Source organism: Melanostigma gelatinosum, assembly GCF_949748355.1.
Source record: "Melanostigma gelatinosum genome assembly, chromosome: 21".
In the NCBI taxonomy this organism is placed as follows: domain Eukaryota; kingdom Metazoa; phylum Chordata; class Actinopteri; order Perciformes; family Zoarcidae; genus Melanostigma; species Melanostigma gelatinosum.
Window position 1 is genome coordinate 9,908,604 of NC_136654.1, and position 24,068 is coordinate 9,932,671.

The 24,068-nt window shown below is 42.8% G+C and overlaps 1 protein-coding gene across 1 annotated transcript; it reads left to right on the plus strand.

Annotated features, from left to right (window-relative positions):
• Positions 1–827: 827 nt before the first annotated feature.
• LOC306794978 (signal transducer and activator of transcription 5B-like) lies at positions 828–23,185 on the plus strand. The gene is made up of 19 exons (XM_079293278.1): positions 828–965; positions 2,975–3,109; positions 3,784–3,940; positions 4,994–5,083; positions 5,237–5,414; positions 7,561–7,691; positions 9,280–9,431; positions 9,822–9,977; positions 11,971–12,150; positions 12,409–12,496; positions 13,033–13,155; positions 13,354–13,446; positions 14,064–14,270; positions 14,977–15,071; positions 15,370–15,512; positions 15,714–15,869; positions 17,559–17,610; positions 18,612–18,719; positions 19,409–23,185. The coding sequence occupies exons 2-19, from the start codon at positions 2,982–2,984 to the stop codon at positions 19,530–19,532; spliced, it is 2,361 nt and encodes a 786-aa protein (XP_079149404.1). The 5' UTR covers positions 828–965; positions 2,975–2,981; the 3' UTR covers positions 19,533–23,185.
• The last annotated feature ends 883 nt before the right edge of the window (positions 23,186–24,068 follow it).

The window sequence follows — 24,068 nt, forward strand, 5'->3', positions numbered from 1 at the left end:
TTATGCTGTGACATTTAATTTGGTCATTGTTTCTTTTTTTCTTTTATTGTGTTTTCTATTCGAGCATATTTGTCAATCATGGGAGATTTTATGTATAGCTCATGTTAAAGTCAACAACTGTTTGTTTGTTCCGCTCCCACAATAGTATTTATTTCCGCAAGGACCACATTATATACAGTATGCAACAGGTTTCCAGTCTAAGAAGTAATTGTCTATAACCCAAATAAATTGTGTCGTCATATTCAAAGGACAAATGAATAATCATCAGCCACAGGTCACAACAAATGGAAGGCAAAGCAATACATCATATCATATGTAGAGTCAGATGAAACCCAAAGTTAAAATAAAGCAATTTACACTGTAATATATATATATTTTTTTATCAAAACTATTAATAATCCAAAATAACATATGATTATGTCACTCCTAACTCTTCTCATTCAACCTGTTGCCTCCTTTCATTCTGACTCCTCATCCCAGAGGTGGGGCTGTTGGCGGAAATAGCTTTCTGAAGTTGGCATGAATGTAACCGGAAGCGTAGGTTTTCTGGACCTAAATTAAAAACGTGAAAACTATTATTATCATAATTATTTGGCGAAAACACCAATAAATCCTATTCAGCATATTCAGCATATTTGATTGATGTATCCTTTTATAAACAAGGTACAGAAGAACAAAATGCACATTAATGAACGGCTAATAAACTGATAATAACATAGTAGTTAAATAAGCTCTTTATTTTGAAACTTCAAATCGGAAGCTCTCTTTCATTTTCGTTCTTTAACTACTTGGACTTGGAGCTGGTCAACAACAGCTGCTTTGCCAGAAGCCAAAAGGCTATAAGTAACGCTAGTTGGCGATGTGACATGTACGTCAACCAACCTGTGTGAGGCGTGAACGTTGTTGGAGTGTGTCCGCTGCTCGTCCATGGTGTTGCTGTAAGGAGTGCAGCCGTGTCTGAAAGGGTGAGTTAAAGACGTTACCAACTGCTAACTTACTCGTGGCGCATGAAAGTGAAGTTTTGCTCGAGCGCTGCAACGTTTGACGTTTACGTTACTTCATCGGTAAGCTTTCCCCACTACGCTAGCTCCAAGACTAGCTTGCCTTCGCTAGCTAGCTAACGCTGTCTTGTCCACCGAAGTCACAAACGTGGCGTGAGTCCAACACCTTCCCACATAGCATGTAAACATCTGTTTAGCAAGACTCGGAGGTCGCCATTTGCAAGTTTGCTGCGTATAATGTTTGCCAGCGAGCCAATCGCAATGTGGTACATTAACGTTAGCAAGCTACGCTGTCATTTAAACTTTTTGAGAGCAAGCGTTGTTGCTGCGGACCGATGCGTTCTGCCCACTTGTGTAGCCCAAGATAATATCAAAACGTACACAGGACTGTGTAATAAATGTGCTTCTTTCGTTACCGGTTTCCTCGACTAAATGACAGGCTTTGTAAATAAAACACGTTTTGTTTTTAATCATTTGCGAAGCCAAATTTAGCATATCATTTCACACAGTATCAAGCAATTCCTTATTTATTCTTACTGTATATTAGAGAACACTTCTAATTTGAAGTCTGACAGCTGCCAACACGTGAGAGACAGCGAGTGCGAATACTGACAGTGGCGAGTCCGTCAGGACCTCGCTCGGCTCCATTAGAGAAGCTGTGGACTGGACTCGTCAACTAAGGAGGGGCCAAATCTTCTGGGGAAACCTCCAGTCTATGGGAAAACCTCCAGTCTATGGGAAAACCTCCAGTCTATGGGAAAACCTCCAGTCTATGGGAAAACCTCCAGTCTATGGGAAAACCTCGAGTCCATGGGGAAACCTCGAGTCTATGGATCAGTTATTGTTCTTTTTAGAGGAGAAACCGATCCAGCTAACACCAGTAACGTCCTGTTCCCGTGGTAGTAAAGTCAATTCAGAAGGGATTGCATCAAAAACTACTGGCGGATATGCCTTCTCTTTTGGTTGGCACACACAGCTACACAGCTCTGTGGTCTGTTAGTGGAGTTGTTATTATATCAACAGAAACGAACCAGTAGTCCATCCGTGACAGAGGTGCAAGCTGTATTACTCCATACATAAAGTTAGATGTTTTTTCCTCCATATGTCTACCAAAGGGAATGTTTGCATGAAAATCATCAGGCTAGAGATTGAAGAATTGTTTACACTTGGAGGCCACTGCTCTAACGAACCATTTTTTGCAAAATAACAATACGCTCGGGGACAACCAATGTAAGAAATGGGATTTTAAAACCGCAACAAAAAGTCATTTTCAGGTTAAGTGTTGTATCCATATAGATTGGCAAGAAGGATAATGATGTCACCATTTAGAATAAATCACCTATAACAAGCATCAGGGTGTAAGATAACCCCATTAAAGCTATTCTTTAAGATAGTAACATCTGCAGATCTTTCAGAACCACACAAGAACCATATGTCATCATCCTATCATCTACCACTGAATGAGAATCTCCTAAACACCTGGCATTGAGAGAAACTATTCAATTTATTTAGTATAACCCAAATTCACAAATTGGCCTCAGAGGGCTTTACAGTCGGTACATGTGACCCTCAATTAATAAAAGTTTTGGAACCAAAGTAAACAATTTGTTCCCTCTAACCAAACCAGGAACAACATCGCCATAATCTCCCAGGCACTAGTCTATTAAACAAGACAGTGTGAAGGGTGCATTCTTCTCTCTGCCACTGTGTGTGTGTGTGTGTGTGTGTGTGTGAGAGAGAAAGAGAGAGTGTGTAAAGCATGACTTGAGACGCTAAACTTCTACAGTACCGATAGCAGAAGCGTTAACTCCGGACCTCGATACTAATATTTACTACGTCTCATCTCTTCCCGTTTAGAACCGGGTATCGAGGGGCATCCCTACTTACTGGTCATCCTCCTTATTGCTACTCTTGCTTGCTGTTCCTTCCTCTCTTCCTTCATCCTTTCTCCTCCCATCCTCCTGCTTCCACAGGAGCACCATGGCAATGTGGATCCAGGCCCAGCAGCTGCAGGGAGAGGCCTTGCACCAGATGCAGGCGCTGTACGGCCAGCACTTCCCCATCGAGGTGCGACACTACCTGGCCCAGTGGATTGAATGCCAGCTCTGGTATGCAGAAGACTTTGATCTGTAGTCTTGCTCCGATATTTCAATGGCATTATCAATCCCTTTGGATAGAATCTACATTTGGCCGGATTGTTTTGTAATATACATTCCTTCATAAAATAATATAATCAACATACAATGTAAAGCAAACGTATTTCATATTTGATTACTCGTATAATAGATGAAATACTTGATTACTGCAGCTCTACTGCCGTCTGAGTTCCCATGTAGAGCCGTGTGTGCACAGCTCAAATGTTTGGTATGCTACCGTGCACATGGCGTTGGTATTTGGAGCCCTGACATGCCTGTATAGATGCTGAACAAAGGAAAAATATCGCTTTGATTTTTTTCACTTCTTTACTAACTGACTTATCCAACTTTGCCTGATGATGCTCTTATATTTTTATTCTTTTTATGTTGCAACTTTTTGTATTTGTATTATTTTTACTGAACTATTCTTTACCTTGTGTTTTTGTAAAGCACTTTTGTAACCTTTTTACAAGCAAAGTTTATGATGATCATAACTTCTGATTTGTTTCGTTTCTTGTTAGACAGTCAAAGTTGATGAGAGATTTATGTCAATGACTTCGTCCTGGGAGACAATGTGGCCAACAGTTAGTGGAGCAGCACTGAGCTCCACATGCATTGGTTAGAAATTGGTAAATGTGCTCTCACAGGGATTCGGTGGAGTTGGACAACCCAGCGGAGGAAGCCAAAGCCAAGCGTCTGCTGGAAAACCTGGTGGCCGAGCTGCAGAAGAAAGCCCAGCTCCAAGGAGGAGAGGATGGCTTCCTGCTCAAGATCAAGCTGGGCCACTACTCCAACCAGCTCAAGGTACAGCTACTCTTAAGATGATGGAGAACAAGCCTGCCCTGAAACCTCTCTGGAACGTTAGGAAAGGATAGTGCACTTAACCAAAGCACGTCTCATTTCTCAGCTGTAGTGATACTCTTGTCAACTCAACCGTATCCTGTGAGATTCCTCTGTTACCTTCCTCAGGGAATATGGCACTCAGCACATCACAAACATCCTGACAGGATCCATAAGGGTGCACACAATGAAGAATATCACAAAGAGCTGTGTCAGTAGATTATGAATTGCAGGTACTGGTAACCTTCATTGGAATGTACTGGGTGCCATGTTTTCTAGAACATTTTACTGAAAGAAACATTCTGAATAACTTTAAACCTAATTAAAGTTACGTCGGTATGCTCGGTAAAATCATTTTTTCAGATCTGCTGTCACTTGTAGCTTACTCCTTTTTAATGCACCGGGTCAACATCAAGGTATTTATTAGCCTGTAATAGTCTATAAAGTTATATAGTTATTAAAGGCAGGGTTGGTAATAAGAAACTAGCAAGAGTACGCTAGACTTTTTAAATGATGAAACCCACAAACCCACCCCAGTGTTACAACTCTATTCTAATGAAAGTAGCTAACAGCGCCAGCTCCAGAAGTCACTGAATCGAGCAAGAAAGTTGCCAAGTCATCAACGCTGACAGTCCTCAAAGCCGAAGTGATCATTATGAACGTAAACAACAAACATGGCTGCCGTTAGCTCTCACAGCTGTCATGAATGGACCAGCTTATTACAGACAGCCTCTGATACGGTTTTCTTCTTATTTTCTTCGTCAGAGCTCTTGAATTCATTGCTGTCAGGATGTAATGAGAATTTCAGCAAAACAGTTTTTGAAGAAGATTAACAACCTTTCCTTTAATCGGCTCTTTCTGTCAAATATTGGTTCTTCTGTGCTGGCCCAAGATTTACGGTTTAGCCGTCTCTGCTTCAGGTAATATACGGGCACTAAGGAGTTACCACGATGACGTTCACTTTATAAGAGCGTGACCGAAGATTGGCCAAATTGTTTGTGTGTGTGTTACCTGCAGAGCACTTATGACCGCTGTCCTTTGGAGCTGGTGCGCTGCATTAAACACATCCTGCACTCAGAGCAACGGCTGGTTCAAGAAGCTACAAATGTAAGTGTTAAAGGTGTCGTCATCTGCAGGAATCCCGCGACCTCCGTGCACAACATTCCCCAGGCATTATCTACCAACAATGAATAACACGTGTTGGAGTCTGACGTTGGTCGAGGCAAACTGACGAGATGAGTTTGTTAAATGTGTGTTTAGGCCAGCTGTGGGAGTGGGGTGCAGGCTATGGACAGCCTGTCACAGCGCCACCAGCAGATCAACCAGTCCTTTGAAGAGCTCCGCCTGGCCACACAGGAGACGGAGAATGAACTGAGAAAGCTGCAGCACAGCCAGGAGTACTTCATTATCCAGTACCAGGAGAACCTGCGCATCCAGGGTGAGTATGAGACATGCATACACACATGCACACGCATGTAGAAAGTCATACAGGTCTGAGTGATGTACACACCATTACACTCCCAATCTGTCTTGTTTTGATTTCTTTCAGTGCTTTACATAAGTGTTTCCAATCTAAAACAATGAGTTTCTGCTCAACATAACACTAAAGATGCACCGGTACCCTTAAAGCACATGTGTCAAACTCAAGGCCCGCGGGCCGAATCCGGCCCGCCACGTCATTTTATGTGGCCCGCGAATCCGCCAGCAAAAAATAAAAAAAATATTTTTATTTTTTTAGAAAAATAATTAAAAGTTAGACTTGAAAATAAAAGTATCCCCATGGTCGAAATGATGAGATAGAAAGTTGAAATTATGAGATAGCATGTTGTCTGTGTACCGACATTAAAACTATCACAACAGGTGGACAGGAGAGGCAACAGCCTGAAAAGAGGTTTTCCAACGATTGAAAAAGATCGACAAATAATCCCAAAATGTCCACGAAGAGAAAAATTGATGCAGCGGGAAGAAAATGTAATGAAAGATGGGAAAGCGAATACATGTTTGTGCTTCAAGGAGAACAACGGGTCTGTCTTCTGTGTTATGAGGCGTGTCGGTGATGAAGGATACAATTCACGTCGGCATTTTGACACCAAACGCGGAGCTAAATTTAGCCTCCAAGAAAAACATCAAACTGTCCAAGAATTAAAAGGCAGACTGCAATCACAGCAGAATATATTTACACAGCTACAGCCCAGTGCATGCTAAAGGTATGTGAGCAGAGCTCCGACCAGATACAGACTTTTACAAATGTCAGTTTGTGAAGAAACACCATCGCAGACCGAGTTGATGAACTAGCAGCAATCTAACAACACAGCTAGCTAAGAGACGAGCAGGTACTTGTGTTTGTAATGAACTGTTGATGAAAGCACAGACAACACGGATACATCATCTATCCATGTTCATCAGACCTGACTCTCAGTGAGCAGCTCTTGGATGTAGCTGCATGCACAGGACGACGACAGGGAGGAACATTAGTGATGCAGAGAGGTGACACAAACAGCTTTGAACAAAGTTAATGTAATAACTTGTGTTTGATATTTGTCTTTGTTATTTTCTTTAATAGTTTGATCTTTGATAGTCATGTGGGTTTCTTAACCCTCAATTAAAATGATTTATGTTATAATAACAGAACTGTGCTTAAATATCATTTTTCATTTATATAACTGCATGTACAATATTTGTAGACTTGAATAAACAATAATAAAATGCAGAGAGAGTTATTTAACAATATGTTAGGAGAAGTTAGTTGTACAGTCTTACAGTTACAACCGGCCCTTTGAGGGCGACCGTGATGCTGATGTGGCCCAGAGTGGAGATGAGTTTGACACCCCTGGGTTAAAGGGACAGTGTGTATGTGTTGGTGGTATCTAGTCCAGGTAGGGATGGGTTTCTGTAGGATGTGAGTATGAGTAGGAGCGACTCTTATCAATACTCTGTTCTTCTACATGACTGGATCATTGTTTTAAAAACATGTATAAGATTTTAAAAACAAATTAATTCAGAACAGATTTATTTATAGAAGCATTCTATTTATAATCTAAATATTGTTTCCGGATCAGCAACAGTTATGTTGCCAACAACAAAGTCTCTATATAAAGTCATGAATATCTCCCTGGAAACAAATGAATGACATTTCTGAGTGAAGTTTATAAAGATTGAAAAGTATCAGTCATTCCTCTTCTGTCCTCTCAGAGAAGTTTACTAAGAGCATCTTTTGGTTGATGGTTCATGCTGTCAGTAAGAACTCCTAAATGTTACACACCGTCCCTTAAGCAGCACAGAACCTACTGGCCATTCATTGGCTCATATGTATGAAGGGTGAATTTACCAATTACAAAGTGCAACAAAGTAAAATGTTCCGCTCCCGGACCAAAGAAGACCAATTGAAGATGTCTCGGCTCCAGTTGGGTGTTTTGCGTCAGTGCCTTGGGGATGCATTTTAAACATCACCAGTCTGACTCTTTACAGACAACAACCTGCAGCCAAGAGTTACCAGGGTTACCTTATTCACCCAAAAGTGACCATGTTGTGTAGCAGCAGGTGTTTGTAATGGCGTGCCCGTCTCCTGCTTCCTGCTCCGTTAGCCCAGCTGAGCAGCCTGTCGTCACTGCCTCAAGCTGAGCGCACCCAGCGGGAGACAACCCTACAGAGTAAGAGGACCACTGTGGAGGCCTGGCTCACCAGAGAGGCCAGCACATTACAGAAATACAGGCTTGTATGAAGACACCACACACACACACACACACACACACACTCTGCCATAACAGGCTGGCAAGTGAATACAACATACACACACACTGTATACACACAAATGACTAGGGGAGGGAAAGGTATCGACGAGGCTCCTGCCAATACAATAAAAGAAGTCTTTGAACAATCTTAATGTCAAATACCCTCCAGCACCGGCGATATAATGACCCTACTTCTCATTTTCTGATTCATTTTATCCCTCGTGGAGTCTTCTTGTAAACAAACTTACCATTTAAGCTCAGTGTAACTCACCAAAAGCAATGTGTGTATCATTGATGTCTCACAGATGTTGGATTCATTTCCTTCCTCATAAAACATTTGCAAAGCCCAAACGGTTTGAAAGCTGCATTGTTTCCTTCCCTATTTACTGTCTCGCAGTCTTCTTCTTCGCTGCCTTTGTTGCTGCATTGCTGTGTTTCTCGGCCCCTCACTGCCACCTGTGGATCGGTGGAAAAGTGTGAAGTTATTGGCGGGAATGCGAATCACGTTGCCAGAGTGCTTGCATGTGCGTCCTAGTGAGTGAGCTCGAGAACAAAAAAATACAGGGAGCCACTCATAAAAGTGTTGAAACTCATCAGTGGTCATAAAGTCTACAGGGTAGCTTTAAATGATCTGCTATCACTGCCACTCGGCTTCTACTTCATTCAGTCCTTTCAGTCTTATTCTAATATGTTTACATATTACACTCATGACCTTGTGCACATAATATGTTTGCAGACAACAAATATACTCATTCGTCATGTTAATTCAGCAGACGTTGGCACTTATGAATAAGGTGAAAAAAGATTTACTCTAATCGGACTGCATGGCCCTTGCAGTCCAAGGCTGGAGCAGATGTTGTCAGTTTGTGCTGCAGGAGGAGGATTCAAGCTGCCCAAGCATACAAGCAAACGCATATTAAACCATCTGTTTCAGGCACATCCAGTTGGGTTACCGAACTCTGTACTTGTAAGGGTACCGACCGAGTTACGCTGTTGCTACCTACCACCTATTCACGTTAAATCAATTTGTGCCAGATATTTGCAGATATTTAAATATGCAGACATTTGGTGCAGAATCTGACCCATTCTATGCAAATGAGTCTCATTGCAAAAACAGTCCAACTCACAAGGATCAGCGCTAACAGTCACACACAGTTACAGTGAGTTTATTAGCGTCCTCAGAGAGTTGGTGGTAACTCACAGATATTAAATCCCAGACAGGGTTTCTTGCTCTCTCACTTTTTAAAGTCCTTCCTGAAGTTGTGAGAAATGCCTCTGCTCCTCGTCGGGCTTGTAGCTCGCCGTCTGAAGATGTAATTCTTCTCTTACTCCCTGCTATTGTTCTGCTACAAAGTAAAACCTTTCACTTTGCCACTTGGATAATTGAGATCAGGAACAGAACATATGAAAATGCACTTCTCTGCAAAGCTTTATGGCTGTTTGCAGATAGCGGTTGCATGTGATGAGCAGTTCATGGTGCTGTCAGCGGCTGCAGTCCTGTCTTTGTGAATCTGCTCCAGCGTGTCACAAATGCAAGGGTTTCTCAGCATGTGGATGGTGGTGTGTTTGCAGGACCTGTCTGAACAACACCAGAAGACCCTGACCCTGCTGAGGAAGCAGCAGACTCTGATCCTGGATGAGGAACTCATCCAGTGGAAGAGGAGGCAGCAGCTGGCTGGCAACGGAGGTCCTCATGAGGGGGGACTGGATGTCCTGCAGTCCTGGTATATACTAAACTGTTACAATAATTTTAACTGGCATATTGTATTTTAGGACAGAGCTTTACCTCCCTCTTTTCTGATGTAGAGGGAAGTTTGAATTTTCTAACATAAAATATAATGTCTATAAAAAGCATAAACCTATAGACAGGCTGTATATCCACTAACATAGAGAGAATCAGAAACCGTTTATTGCCATTGTATGTTGAACATACAAGGAATTTGACATGACTGGAGGTGCGTAACATTTAACAACAATAAACAATGCAGAGTAGAAACAAATTAAATTTACAGAAAATATAAGGTAAAATATGAATAAAAAAAGAGGAACCCTGCCTCATTTTCTCCTCTTCCCTTTTACTTCTTCACTGTGGCGGTGTGTCTTCTGTCCACCAGGTGTGAGAAGCTGGCTGACCTGATCTGGCAGAACCGGCAGCAGATCAGACGCTGTGAACATCTCACCCAGCAGCTTCCTCTGCCAGGCCCCATGGAAGAGCTGCTGAGCAAACTCAACAGCGACATCACCGACATCATCTCGGCCCTGGTTACTAGGTGAGAACTAGACGTCGCCTCTTCAGTGTAGTGCGGAGGTCGTGGGCAGTGCCTGTGGACTGGCAGGTGGCACTGAAGAGTCAGGGTTCTGAAAAAGGAGAATCCAACCGACACAGAGTGTCTGATGTGGTGACCCCAGGATTCCATTTTTACTTTTTGCTGATGATGTAAGTCACCTGGTTCTGTCAGATTGTGACCTCATGCACACTGGAGTGGCTTGTAGTGAATGATTTAAGGTGTGCCATTCATATTACTCAGGCAGCAACCTCTGGTCTTGAAAATCCTGCATCCTGCATTCTCTCTAGTGTCCACCAGGGGGCGACTCCTCTGGTTGTATAGAAGTCTATGAGACAATGACTCTACTTCTCTCTTGATTTATTACCTCAGTAAACATTGTAAACATGAGTTTATGTCTTAATCTCTAGTTTCAAGTCTTCCTCAATACAGCATGATGTTCATTTAGTACATTATGGTCCATTTAGAGCAGGGGTGCCCAATAAGTCGATCGAGGTAGTGAGAGTAGATCGCATGCCATTTAAAAAAAATAAATAAATAATGAGATGTCCGCATGGCATTTGCCACTTGATTTTCTAACACACGGGTCACCACGTATGTGTGGTCAACCGCGTGAGCTACTGCAAAACTCCAGCGAGCTAATTAGTTAACCCGTGTGTGTGTGTAAGATATATATATATATATATATATAATTTTTTTTTTTCAGCATTTTTAATGTAGGTAGATCATTTTGACTTGGTCATTTTAAAAGTAGCTCGCAAGGTGAAAAAGTGTGGGCACCCCTGATTTAGAGTCAAACAGACCATAAAGCAGGGGATGCTTTAGGGCGGGGCTACACAGTGATTGACAGGTCTCTACCAGAGACGTATACGGCGTCTCTGCATCGCTACTCCACATTCCAAATATGGTCACTTTCATGAACTGGTTGCAAAATACCAAGATGGCGACGGCCAAAATGCCGAACTCATGCCATCAAAACCATAGTCCACAAGCCAATGGGTGACGTCGTCCACTTATTATATACAGTCTGTGATATTACTCTTTTCTTATTCATTGAATAACTGACACTACATTTAGTTGACCCCATGATTGATGTCTTATTTGGGGGCGACCGTGGCTTACTGGGTAGAGAGGGTTGTCCGTCAACCGAAAGGTCACCGGTTTGATCCTCGGCTGCACCGTGTCCTGTGTCGAAGTGTCCCTGAGCAAGGCACTGTACCACTAACTGCTCCCCGGGCGCCTGTCATTGGCAGCCCACTGCTCCCTATATATACAGGGATGGGTCAAATGCAGAGAATAATTTCCCCACTGTGGGACTAATAAAGGAATGTTTCTTCTTCTTATTCATTCAGATCCTATGATCCCATCACTTACTTCTCATGCATCCTGCTAAAGAGTTTGTGTTCAACCTCCCTCTTTATTGGAGACTCAGTCTGCACTGTAGTTCCATATTTACAGTGCTGCTTAACCACAGAATTACATTGCACAAATATTGAATACAGTTTTTGTTTCACTTCTCTTCCAATGCTCGCACACTGGAGGTATCAAACCGCTCAGCCTCCAGGAGAACGCATTTGCAAGGGTGCTGGAAACTGACCAGTTGTTGACCCTCCGATTAAAGAGGAGACATTTCTATCTTGCCCATTGAGCAGTGGAGCTGTGTTTTCACTCATGCATGGACACTTTAGAGGTCAGTTTGTGGTTTGCATGTGCTTTGTGGACATGGAGACTGCTTATTCTTGCTATCTTGTGGGGTTTGCTGCAAGAGCATAGAGAGCCGGTACCGATACCACAAGCAACTTTTGTCCGTGTATCACTGCTGCTTCTGCTCATGGACATAATCTCTTTTTCTGAACCGTCCATCCATACACTGAGCTACTGTCCATGCATTAATACCTCTGCCCTTTGACAACTCATGTCCTCTCATGAGAGAACATGGTGACTAACCCACCCTGTCATTGTCCCCCCTTCTCTTCAGTACCTTTATCATTGAAAAGCAGCCGCCCCAGGTGTTGAAGACCCAGACCAAGTTTGCAGCCACGGTGCGCCTCCTGGTGGGCGGGAAGCTCAACGTCCACATGAATCCACCCCAGGTCAAGGCTGTCATTGTTAGCGAGCAGCAGGCCAAAGCTCTGCTGAAGAATGAGAGCACACACAGGTGACAGTGATGAATGTTCTAGTAATACACATTATGGACTCTTAGCTGATAAAAGGCTCAAATAATGGGGTTTAAAACGGGTTCTTTGTTGGGTATGAAAAGACAATTCATGAATTAGCAGTTACCAAACAAATATAAATGGTTCCATGATGGTTTAGTCATCATCTGAGATTAAAAGCTGAAATGTGTAATCCTTTTGTTGAAGATTCGTCCAGCTACGTCAGCAGGAATGTTTCTAACTGCTTTCTTCTTTGGTAGTGAAAGCAGTGGAGAAATCCTGAACAACAACTGTGTGATGGAGTATCAGCAGGCCACTGGCACCCTCAGTGCACACTTCAGGAACATGGTAAGAGTGATGCATTAGTTACCATACTATAAACATCGTTCTACAATCTACCAACACACCCGAATTCCATTCTGAAATCACACAATTTAAAGTTTCTTTAAATATTTATCACTTATCTTTCGAAATCCACATGAACCATAACATGCATGAGATCCACCGCACACTTATCTCAACGAAGACACGTCGCTTTGAAAGCTGCTTCGCCCGTTGTTTCCTTCTTTCAAAGACAGTGGTGAAGAACACCAAGAGCAAAATGCCAGGAGTTGAGTTTTCATTCACACTAAATTATGACTTATTAATTATGATAATTAATCAGAGCACACAAGGCCAAACTGTGTGGGGAATATAGGGGAGGCACTAAAAACAAAAAAGAAAGATAAATGCATCTATGCATACAGATTGCCATTTCAATGTGAATGCAGTACATACTCTTAGTAGAGAGAGAGAGAGAGAGAGAGAGAGAGAGAGAGAGAGATACGTTGGCTGTGTTAATTGTTATGACGGAATGTGTCTCATGTCTTCGTGTCTTCGTGCAGTCACTAAAGCGGATCAAGCGGTCGGACCGTCGAGGTGCAGAGTCGGTGACGGAGGAGAAGTTCACAGTTCTGTTTGAATCCCAGTTCAGCGTCGGGGGCAACGAGCTGGTCTTCCATGTCAAAGTAATCAGAACATTCGACCTTTTTCATCTAAACTGGCTATCTTGCTCTGTTATTGAATGGTCAGCTGTACTGATTTCATCTCCACTGTCTCGATCTCCTTTGGAAGACTTAAGTTACTTGAATGAGATGTCTATGATGCATTACATTAGACGTGTATTAATAAATGATCCATCACTGTCCCTCGTCTGTGACCCGCAGACCTTATCGCTGCCTGTGGTAGTGATCGTCCACGGCAGTCAGGACAACAACGCCACAGCCACCGTCCTGTGGGACAACGCCTTTGCTGAGCCGGTGAGTTGGCTGCTCGTGGATGTTTCCCATGAAGACCTTTTTATACCTTCCCATGTCAGGTGGTGACCGCAGCAAGTAATAGTTCCCCTTAATCTTGAAAAATTGCTGATGAAGGTCTTGAAATGCCACATATCTGGATTTTGACTTTTTGTTTTCCTTAACTCTATACTGAACACATCATATAATATTATTATACATTGTTACACTGAATGGACTGCTTGTTGTGTTTTTGTTAAATCGTGTCTGTTACAATTCAGAGTAATCTCCCCATATTGTTTAAAACATCATGTGGTGAGAGACTGCTGAACAAATGTACTAAATCTACTGTCAGGATCTGAGCCTCCCTGCTGTTCTCCCTCCATTGTGGCTCAGGGGTAGAGCAGGTCGTCCTTCAATCACAGGATCGGCGGTTCAATCCCCGGCTCCACTAGTCCATGTCGATGTGCTCTTGGCCAAGACACTTAACCCCATATCTGTCCTGCAGGCTGTGCTGCCAGTGTATGAATGATTATTTAGAGTTCTGATGGCACCTTGCATGGTAGCCCCTGTCATCAGTGTATGAATGGGTGAATGATGACATGTAGTGTTAAAGCTCCATCTCCATCTACCGTCCTCAGGGCAGGGTGCCGTTCACCGTGCCAGACAAGGTGCTGTGGCCCCAGCTGTGTGACACCCTTGATATGAAGTACAAGGCAGAGATGCACAGCGGGCGTGGCCTGTCGGAGGACAACATGGTCTTCCTGGCACAGAAAGCTTTCACAAGCAGCAGCAACAACCCCGAGGACTCCCGCAGCATGACCATATCCTGGGCCCAGTTCAACCGGGTGAGGCCCGCTCTCTTCCACAGCTCAACTGTGCTTTCACTACAGAGCCTGTCCTCCCATTGCACATTCCAAATAGTCTGACTGCTGTAGTCTGACACGTGACAGATATGACCTAAAATTACATCACTGTATTTTTTTAAATCTTTTTTTTCGGGATGTCATTATATTACGGTGCTACAACATTAAAGGGATACTCTACTCAAAACATGATTCTACAAATGTTCACTTTATTGGCAATGCATATCTTATGTGCATATCTTAAAACAGAATGTGTTATTCCAGTTAAGAATGAAAGTGTGATTTAGATCTGCATGTGCGTTTGGATTCATCAGAGTTGTGAGTGAACAGTGTGGCTGATAAAGACTATTCATATTACCTTTCCTATACCTTCTACTACAGCCCAACTGTGATTTACATTACACTTGAAATAATTAACATCTTTGCAGAAAGCCAAAGCTGAAGAACTAGTACTGTACAAAAGACACATGGACCTTCTGCAGGGCGAGTGTGTAACCTATGTTTTGACAGTGAAAATGATCTCATGAGGGCTGACAGTAGCAGGCAGGCTGTGTGAACACATGCGTAGGAGCTGCAGCACTTCAGTGACACACACACACACACACACACACACAGAGTAACAGCAACCAGAGTGGCCTGGCTTCTTGTGTGCATGTAAACATTCTGATGGAGAATGTTTATTTTACAGGAGAGTTTACCAGGACGAAACTTCACCTTCTGGCAGTGGTTTGATGGCGTTGTGGAGCTCATGAAGAAACATCTCAAGCCTCACTGGAATGATGGGTAATGACTCATGCTGACTTTGTTTTTGCAAGAAACTGTTGACATCTAACTTTAAGAAAGTTGACTTGCCGGTCCAATTTATGATAATCCTATGCTGCTATCGTCTCTTCTGTAAATCCTCTCTGGTGACACAATGTACACTGAACATAAATACTTTTATTTTTTGAGTTCAAAATAAAAGATTGAAGACCTTCTCTATGTTCACAAATAGCTTCTTCTTATATCAGTACGACTAATACTTCCTTCAACTTTGAAGAATGGGCTCTGAACATAAACGGCACAATGTGTGTGTTTCTAGGGCCATCCTGGGCTTCGTTAACAAGCAGCAGGCACAGGACATGCTGCTGTCCAAACCCAACGGCACCTTCCTGCTGAGATTCAGCGACTCTGAGATCGGAGGCATCACCATCGCATGGGTGGCCGAGAACCCCAACAAAGCAGGTAGCAACCTGCTGGGCTTCAAGGCCCTCTGACACGGAGTGTGATTCTAATGAATGAATCCTTTATTAAGATAACAGAGAACTGATGTTTGCTCTAAGTCAGCCCTTAATGCCCTCTGTGTGCTTCTATGTTCACACATGACAGAGGTTGTATATGTTCATGTCTGCAGCAGTATCACGCTAACCCTCGCTCTTTGGCTAGGTGAACGGCTGGTCTGGAATCTGTTGCCTTATACAACCAAGGACTTCTCCATTCGTTCCCTGGCGGACCGCATCAGTGACCTGAACCACCTTCTGTTCCTCTACCCTGACCGGCCCAAAGACGAGGTCTTCGCCAAGTACTACACCCCCCCGCTCTGTAAGTATCAGCAACACATCGCTGCTTTGGCCAAAGACATCTGCAAATAAGATCAATGACATGAAGAATGCTTTTTTTGACATTAAAGGTGGAATGTGTAACGAGTAGGGGGCAGCTTTCCACCTCTACTACTCGGTCCAAACAATCCATTTACAGTCATCGGTTATGAAAACAGAGCTCCTAACTAACACAGGGCGAGGATATGCAACATTCAGCGGAGATGCTGCTCTTATAGTCTTTGGCCTGCAGTTTACCTTCACCATCTGTGTGTTTCCAGTGACACGAACCAGATGCCTGGACTATGAAGCAGGATTTGGGGTTAGCGAGGTAACTGCTGCTGAACACATAATGTGCTGCGGTGAAGGTTATGCTCGAGATGAGAGATTAACTCTCATAAAAGCAGCGCCTGCTGACCAATCAAAGCTCGGTTGATGGATCGATTGAAGATATTAGACAAATGCAAAGAATTTAAAGTCATAATCCAGAGTAAGAATAACACTGTTTAAATTGCCCAATGCAGAGAGGACAGCTGGCTCACTGAATGTGTGAATGTCTTTGAATGAACAGACTTCTAATACCTTGCTTTATCTAAAGAGAGATAGATCTGACTATGTCTGAGCCTTTTCTTCTTCTTCAGCTGCAGCCACGGTGGTGTGAAACAGAACTCTGTGTATTGTCTCCTATTGTCTCACATATTCTCTGAAGTGTGTTGCAGTGCGACGTGTCAGTCGTGTCCCACAGTCAGACTGGACGTCGTGCCTTGCGTTACTTTTCTCTGGTTACAAGTTATGGAATGAAACTTCGTACCGTAAATTAGATTTTCACATTTATTTTTTATTTGCCCCCAAGCCCGTTTCACTCCGACGGGGTTACAGCTGAAAGAACGAGGCTAAAATATTGTCACACACGCCACAAGAACACATCCAAGCAACACGTGAATTTACCAGAATACACACATTTATAGTCTGATCTATCGCACTGATACTATGAATGCACTTATTGTATTCATATTAGTTTGTGGCACTTATTGCATTCGTTTGTTTCTGCACTGTACGTCTGCTCTGGTTTATGCTCTTAGATGCTTGTTTGACGAAAGGAGATGCACTTATGACTTCTGGTGATGAGTAGTTCTCTTGAAAACCGATGTTGAATACACTTATTGTAAGTCACTTTGGATAAAAGCGTCTGCTAAATGACTGTAATGTAATAAATTCACACAGTCAGCGATTTCTTTTCAGCTGTCCTTCCTGCATTAGTCAGTTTAAAGGACAGTGGGTGTCATTTTCTCCTTTCTGCAACTTTGGCTTTAATCCAATAAACAAACTAACTGTATTATTGAAAAGCCCTCGGGGCAGCTCTACTCCTCGGCCCTCTCATGATTGACCGAGGACAGACTGGACACTGCAGTGACTCACTATCGTCTGCAGGTTCAAGTGGTATTACAGGACGGGCCGGGGCTAGCTGGTTAGCATGCTAATTACAGTAGATATCTCTGCAACACATCTCTATGTGTTGACACAACATTCACATTGTGTTCTGATTTTACACATTGCACCTGTAACTTATTGTCATCATGTTTAACTGGGCGTTGGAAGCTACGCTGGTGGAGTGAGTGCAGTACATGGATGGCCTGTAAAGTTGAAATGCTGCAACAACAATGTCGTTTTTAAGACGGTGTCTCTCTTGCAGCAAAAGCAGTGGACGGATATGTAAAGCCGCAGATCAAACAAGTTGTGCCAGAGTAAGTTGTTTTTTATTCATTTATATTCCTCTTGTACATCAAACGGATGGGACTGAACAAGTAGCAAGTTCCTGAAGTTCAATGAGGGTTTGGTATTTGAATCCCATAAAGTCGATGCAGCACACCTCCATCTCAGTCAATGAGGGCGGAGCATTCAGGAAGTCGCCGCAGCCCTTCCCCCTTTCTCACATTCTGTCATGTTGCAGCTTCATGCTCACGTACCTTTAACTCATCTATTGGCAATGTTTGCCATGCTGCAGGATCCGAGGGTCTTATCAAGGTTGAGGGAAAGCTGCACGGAGCAAAGTACTGAGATGTCCTGCATGAAAACCTGGTCCTGAACAAACCTTCGACTGGCCGACGGTTCAGCTTACTACAGGACACAGGACACAGGACCAAAGCACACAGGAAAGGCTCGGGGAGAAATCTGTGACTGTCCTTGAGGACAGACCTTAAAATGGATGTCCACTGACAGAGCCTGAGAGAACCCCCCCCCCCCAATCCAGCTGTGCAAGGCTATAACCGCTGCCAAGGCTGCTTCAACCAAGTACTGAGTTCAGGGTCTGAATACTCTTCCAGTTTTGTCATCATGAGGAATTAAGTGTAGGTTGATGAGAGGAAAAATGTATTGAAATCATTTAGCACGAGGCTGAATGACAAAATGTGAAGAAGTGAAGCGGTCTGAATAGTTCCTGAACGCACCGTATACATGCCGTTTTCATTGTGTTGCAACTGCACAATGTGCAGTTTTAATGAGTTCCTATATTGTTCGAAGATAAAAGCAGCTGATATTGATGCTATGAGATCAAGACGAGACACACAGTTAACACTGGCTACTAATTTGGGATTTTCACTTTCCTGAAGCTTTGAATTTAGTTTTAAAAGAATTTTATTTGGCCCAATACAAATGTTTGAGCTACGCCTGCCAGCCACAGTGGTCAGTGTAGGGCTGGTGCAGACGTTTGAGTTGCTGTAATAACGTGTGGACATGTCTCTGGTAGATTCACCAGCCCCAACCCTGAACCCAGAGGAGGGACGCCTACGTTCATGGACCAAACAGCTTCTCCCTCTGTGAGCCTCCCCAACAACTTTGGTGTCTACCCTTCTATGTGAGCACTCTCTTTGACATCCGTTCACTCCAGAGGAGACCCTGCACACTCTACACTTCATTGACAATACTTTTGATACTTACATTTTGGTATTGATGTACCATTGATGATAGTATTGATGTACTTTTGCTTATTTGCTGTGTTATAGTATTGCTGCTGCTACTTAAAGTGGCTATTGTATGTATGTATGTATGTATGTATGTATAATAATAATTATTATTATTATTATTATTTTTTTTTTTTTGATAATGCATGTATCAAATGACAATGTGAAGATCAGCTGCAGCTCCTTCACCATGAGCTTCAGCTGGTTGTTGAGCTGTCGGGTCTGAGCCGGTTCGCTCTCACAGCGTTGGTTGGTTTCAGATGAAAGCTGTAACAGCTCTGTGCTCTACCTGCTCAGCAGCAGACAGACACAGATGGAGACCAAAACTTACATTCATCATGTGAACAAACACACTGCTCCTGATAAACCATAATGTTGCTCCGTAACTGTTAACAAGTACACCGTCCATTATCTGAACTCACGGCGATCCGATGATATGGCCGATGTTGGTCTGAGGTCGTTTCTGTTTTGTTTTGTTACTTTGAATGTACTGTGACAGATTATATACAGTACTCTATGTGCTAGCTGATATATCTTTTCCTTCATGAAAGTGTGGCCCCTGTCTCTGCTGTTGTCCCGTCAGGAGTGACACCATCCTGGATCCAGATGGAGACTTCGACCTGGAGGACACGATGGACGTGGCCCGCCATGTGGAGGAGCTGCTCCGCAGGCCTATGGCCAACCAGTGGAGCAGTCAGCAGTCCTGAACCCGCCCAACACCTTCAGGTCTCCTCCATCTCATCTAACAGACACACCCACAAACTGCAACTTAAATGCTGAAAAATGTAATCTCTTCTCTATTAATGGAAGTCATTTTTATTAGTGTCTAGTAAATCCAGAAAATCCTTCAAGTCTTAAAGTAAGACTATGTAGCTTTTGTTAGCCTCTGTGGTATTTAGAGGATGATGGCAAGTTCGATGTGCCTTCGTTTCCCAAGATCCTCTTCTTGAGTCCGTTGCCTTACAGACGTCCTCATTAGAGGAGCTGCGTGTGGTACAGAGCTGTTGCGCTGTCATTAGCTTAGCGGTGACTTCAACCTGAAGACGGGACTAAACCTGTGTTGTTGTTTGGTCTAAGCCCAGCTGCTGTGTCCTCTGGAAGCTTAACTTAGACCTGCTGTAGGACAGGTTTAATGGAAATTGACCTTAAAGGTATCCTGTGCAGTTTCTGACCACCAGTAGCGCTCGTCCCCATTAAGGGCAACACAATGCAAAGATCTGTGAATGTTGTAGCGCTTTCAAACTGATCTTAGAAGCGCACTAATGCTAAGGCAACTAAACATGGATGTAAACAATGCAGGTTTGCAAAGAATCTGCACGTTTTATGAGGAAATTCATTCAACACATTAGTTGGGTCTCAGGTATGCACACACCTATTTCTTTAATTCCCCTTTTCTGAGAATAATGAGCATCCAGCAGTGTTCTGCTGAGTTCATCTTCATCATCCTCGTATCGACACGGCAGTCTGGTTCAGCTGAGCACAAAGCTGTGTTTGAAACACTGCAGGTTCTGGTTCAGCTGAGCCCGTGCTAACAGCTAAGCTAGTCAGAGGCTCGGTGACGCAGCAGCAGCTTTGAGTAAAACCACCAGCATGTTTTCTGTAGCATGCTAATACAGCGCATACATGAGCTACAGGTCAGACAAACCATTGTGTGTTGAGCTGGACAAGGCTGAACGTATCCCGCATCAACTCAACCTCTCGTCAGAGAATGATTTGTGTTGTTCTTTCAGAGGTTACATAGTCTGGTTTCAAGGACTGAGAATGGAATTCTAAATCTGTTACCGCTATCGTTTGGTTCTTTTTCTATATTTCACAATATTTTATATTGCTGCCATTCTCTGATGTTCTGGTACTACAGTGCCTTAAAGCAACACGTTCGATGGTCAGACATGGATATGTTCTAGATGTCATCATTTGGTCTCATGAAGTCAATGAGTGCTTATTGATTTTCACACTTTCACAAGTCTGGTTTTGTTTTGTTTTTTATTGTCTGATATCATAATAAACCAAATGTTGGTTTATTATGATCATTTGAACTGATATTCTGTCGTTGTTTTTACCTTACTAAATATCCTAATATCCATTAGAACATGAAATGCATCCTTGGGGTTTACCAGTAAAATCAAATTTTACAGTTTGAAAAGAAGTAAATATTGTCACATAAAATCTGGGGGTGGTAACTATGGCGAAACCAGCAAGAGTGCGCTAGGTTTAAAGTGAGAAAGCCAGCCCAGGGTCGCCAACTGTTTCCCAATGAAAGCAGCTCGCAGCACTGGCTGTAAAGTCACTAAATCTCTCAAGTCATCAACACTGACAGCCGTCCCTTCAGCTAGGGCTGTCACGGATCACAAACCTCACGGTTCGGTTCGGATCACGGTTCAGGAGTCACGGTTCGGATAATTTTTCGGATCAACAAAGAAAAGGGGAGGAGACAAATAACTTTGCTTTCCATTTATTAATTAAAGAACTTCAAGAACACTTAAAGCAAAGAACTTTGGGCTGTAGTTTTGCATGAAAACAAAAATATTGAAGATGTCCAATTTGAAACAAAATGAAAAAAATAAAAATAATACATTCAAGAATTCTGTTAAGTTTAAGTGCAACATGAGGTATGTTGATATCCTCGTCCTTTGGTCAATATTGAAAGAAAGAAACAGCCAGTGAGCTTCCACTGTTTACACTGCACCGAACTGCTCAGCAACAACTTGGGTCTGTGTTTACTTCCTGTCAGGTCATTCAAATACACAATAATGTTACATTACTGTGACATTATTTTCAAAAAGATGAGAATATCTCCATTGTCTGGGGAGAGGGTCGACCTTTCTGTGGTGACTGGAATATTATTGGGCCTCTCTAGCTTCACTCTGATGCTTCTGTCAGCACCTGCCCCAGGTGTGTGTGACTCTCACAGAGGGGGCGTGTCTACAGCACCTGCCCCAGGTGTGTATCTGTGTGACTCTCACAGAGGGGGTGTGTCTACAGCACCGGACTAAGAATCACTCCGCCGTGGTGAAAGCAGTCTCTGCAGTCTTTTCCTTCTCATAGAGGTCTGGAACAGCTTCACACTGAAGTGGGTGCGTGAGTGGATTTCGTAGCGTGGCTCAAGCATTTTAACCAGATTTAGAAATCCTTTGTTTTCTACACCGGAGTGTCCCCGTCGCTGACAGACGAGATGGTGTCTCTTCATAAGTGTGGACATGCCGATGTTTTGCCGTTGTCGTACGTCTTTCTCTTTAAATAACGCCTACATACCGTAACGGTTTCGTCCACCACCCTCATCCGCCATTATACGTTACAGGGAAGACAAAATGCTCCCAAACTTGCGACTTAAATGACGCCGCGGCTTCTGACGTTCCTCCGCTCGCCATGACTTCACCGTTAAATGCTTCTAAGCTGCTCCGTTCACGTGAACACACTACTGCTTTATATCTGTTCACTGACACTCTGCACTGATATTCAGGGACTTGTTACTTGAAAAGGAACAGCAGCAGTAGAACTTTATTACACACTATGATGTTTACACTGTAAAAATAAAATAAAAATAAAATACTATATTGATCCGCGGTTCACGAGTGATCCGAACCGTGAGGGCTGATCCGAACCGTGAGGGCTGATCCGAACCGTGAGGGCTGATCCGAACCGTGAGGGCTGATCCGAACGGATCGATCCGTGATCCGTGACACCACTACCTTCAGCCCATAATGATGGTTATGAACGTCAACGACGAACACTGCTATGGTTGGTACTCACAGCTGGTAGGCTAAGAGCAATGAGTGAACGCAGACAGACAGCAACCCATCCATCATTACATTCAGGACGAATAAAGAAGTTCAGACATTTTAAACCATCGGCAGTCACGCTGCACTACTACTGTACCAGCCTCAACCTAGGAATGTCTTCTCCCTTTTAGAAAACACAACTCGCCCGGGATGAAAGTTAACACGGTAAACCTCAAGAAACCTCACTGTGAAATAAATGGTAGAAATCAACCAAATAATACCTGATGACTGGAGTGTAGATGGGAGGCCTTTCTAGCTCTCACTTTTGCCTCTTATGCTTTTTGTTATATCTTTGGTAAATAAAAGCTGTAACACAAACTTGCAAAAGCGAACAAGCACTTTGATGCTCACACCAGCAGTACGCTGGATGTTTATGCTAATGCAGTCTTTGAATCAGCCTGATGCATGTGTGTCTTCAGTGTAATTCACTTTTCTAGCTCACTGCTGCTGTGTGTTTGGCTTCTGTGCAGCCTGTGGTCTGTATGGGAGCTTTGTATTTACTTCCACATGTGCAACATTTTGCTGGAAGCTTGATGTTGGGATTTCGGACTTGAAAATAAAACATTTTTTTATGAATTGTATCCCACTGTGGTTTATTTGTTATTTTGTATCGTCCCCCTGTTCCAAGCACTGTACTGTTGAGTGGCGCTTCAGAGTCCGATTTCACACTTGTCAGCTGGCCACCACTTTGCACATAGGTTTTGCATTGTAATTTAGTCATCATCATTAGTTTTAGCCTGCGTTCTTGTAATGAGTTGAATGAATGCAAAGCTGAGAGTTCACGCTCCTCAATAAGTACCGTTTCTAAACATGATGAGCATATTCACAGATTTCTCAGAATTCATTGTTTGAGAAAATAGCCTTTTTTCTTGTTTGAAGAGAACGTACATGTATGATGGAAACGTGCTGTGCGCCTGTAACACATGCTAAGCTACATCATGGGTTGTCACAGCAGTAATAACTGAGCTATGGCGAAGGTTAGTAGTGATTGATATTGATGAGTGGAGAAAGTATTAAGCTCCTTCACTTAAATAAATTAAAGATACCCCATGGCACGTAAAAGTACTGCATTCATATTTTTATGTAGTATCACCAAATATACTATACAAAGTACTTGATCTGCAGAATGGCACCCTCACATTTCTATGTATAATAATTAATTTAATGTAATCTGTATATGTAAAGGGAAGAAAAGTACAAGTCCTTCAAAATTGTACATTACCACATTAACCATAACATGGATGCTGTAAATACAATATACAATAATATAGGTCTGCAACCTTCAGTAAAGATGTACATTTACAGGAAGTAAAGTACAATGTTGAGGTACTCAAACTTTATCTCTACATTTATTCAACAACTAAAGTCACTAAGATGTTACACAAATAAGATGATCATTTTATGTAATCTACAAATAAAGATTACATTGTCAATAAATCATAACACTGTGCTGTTTTCCTTTTG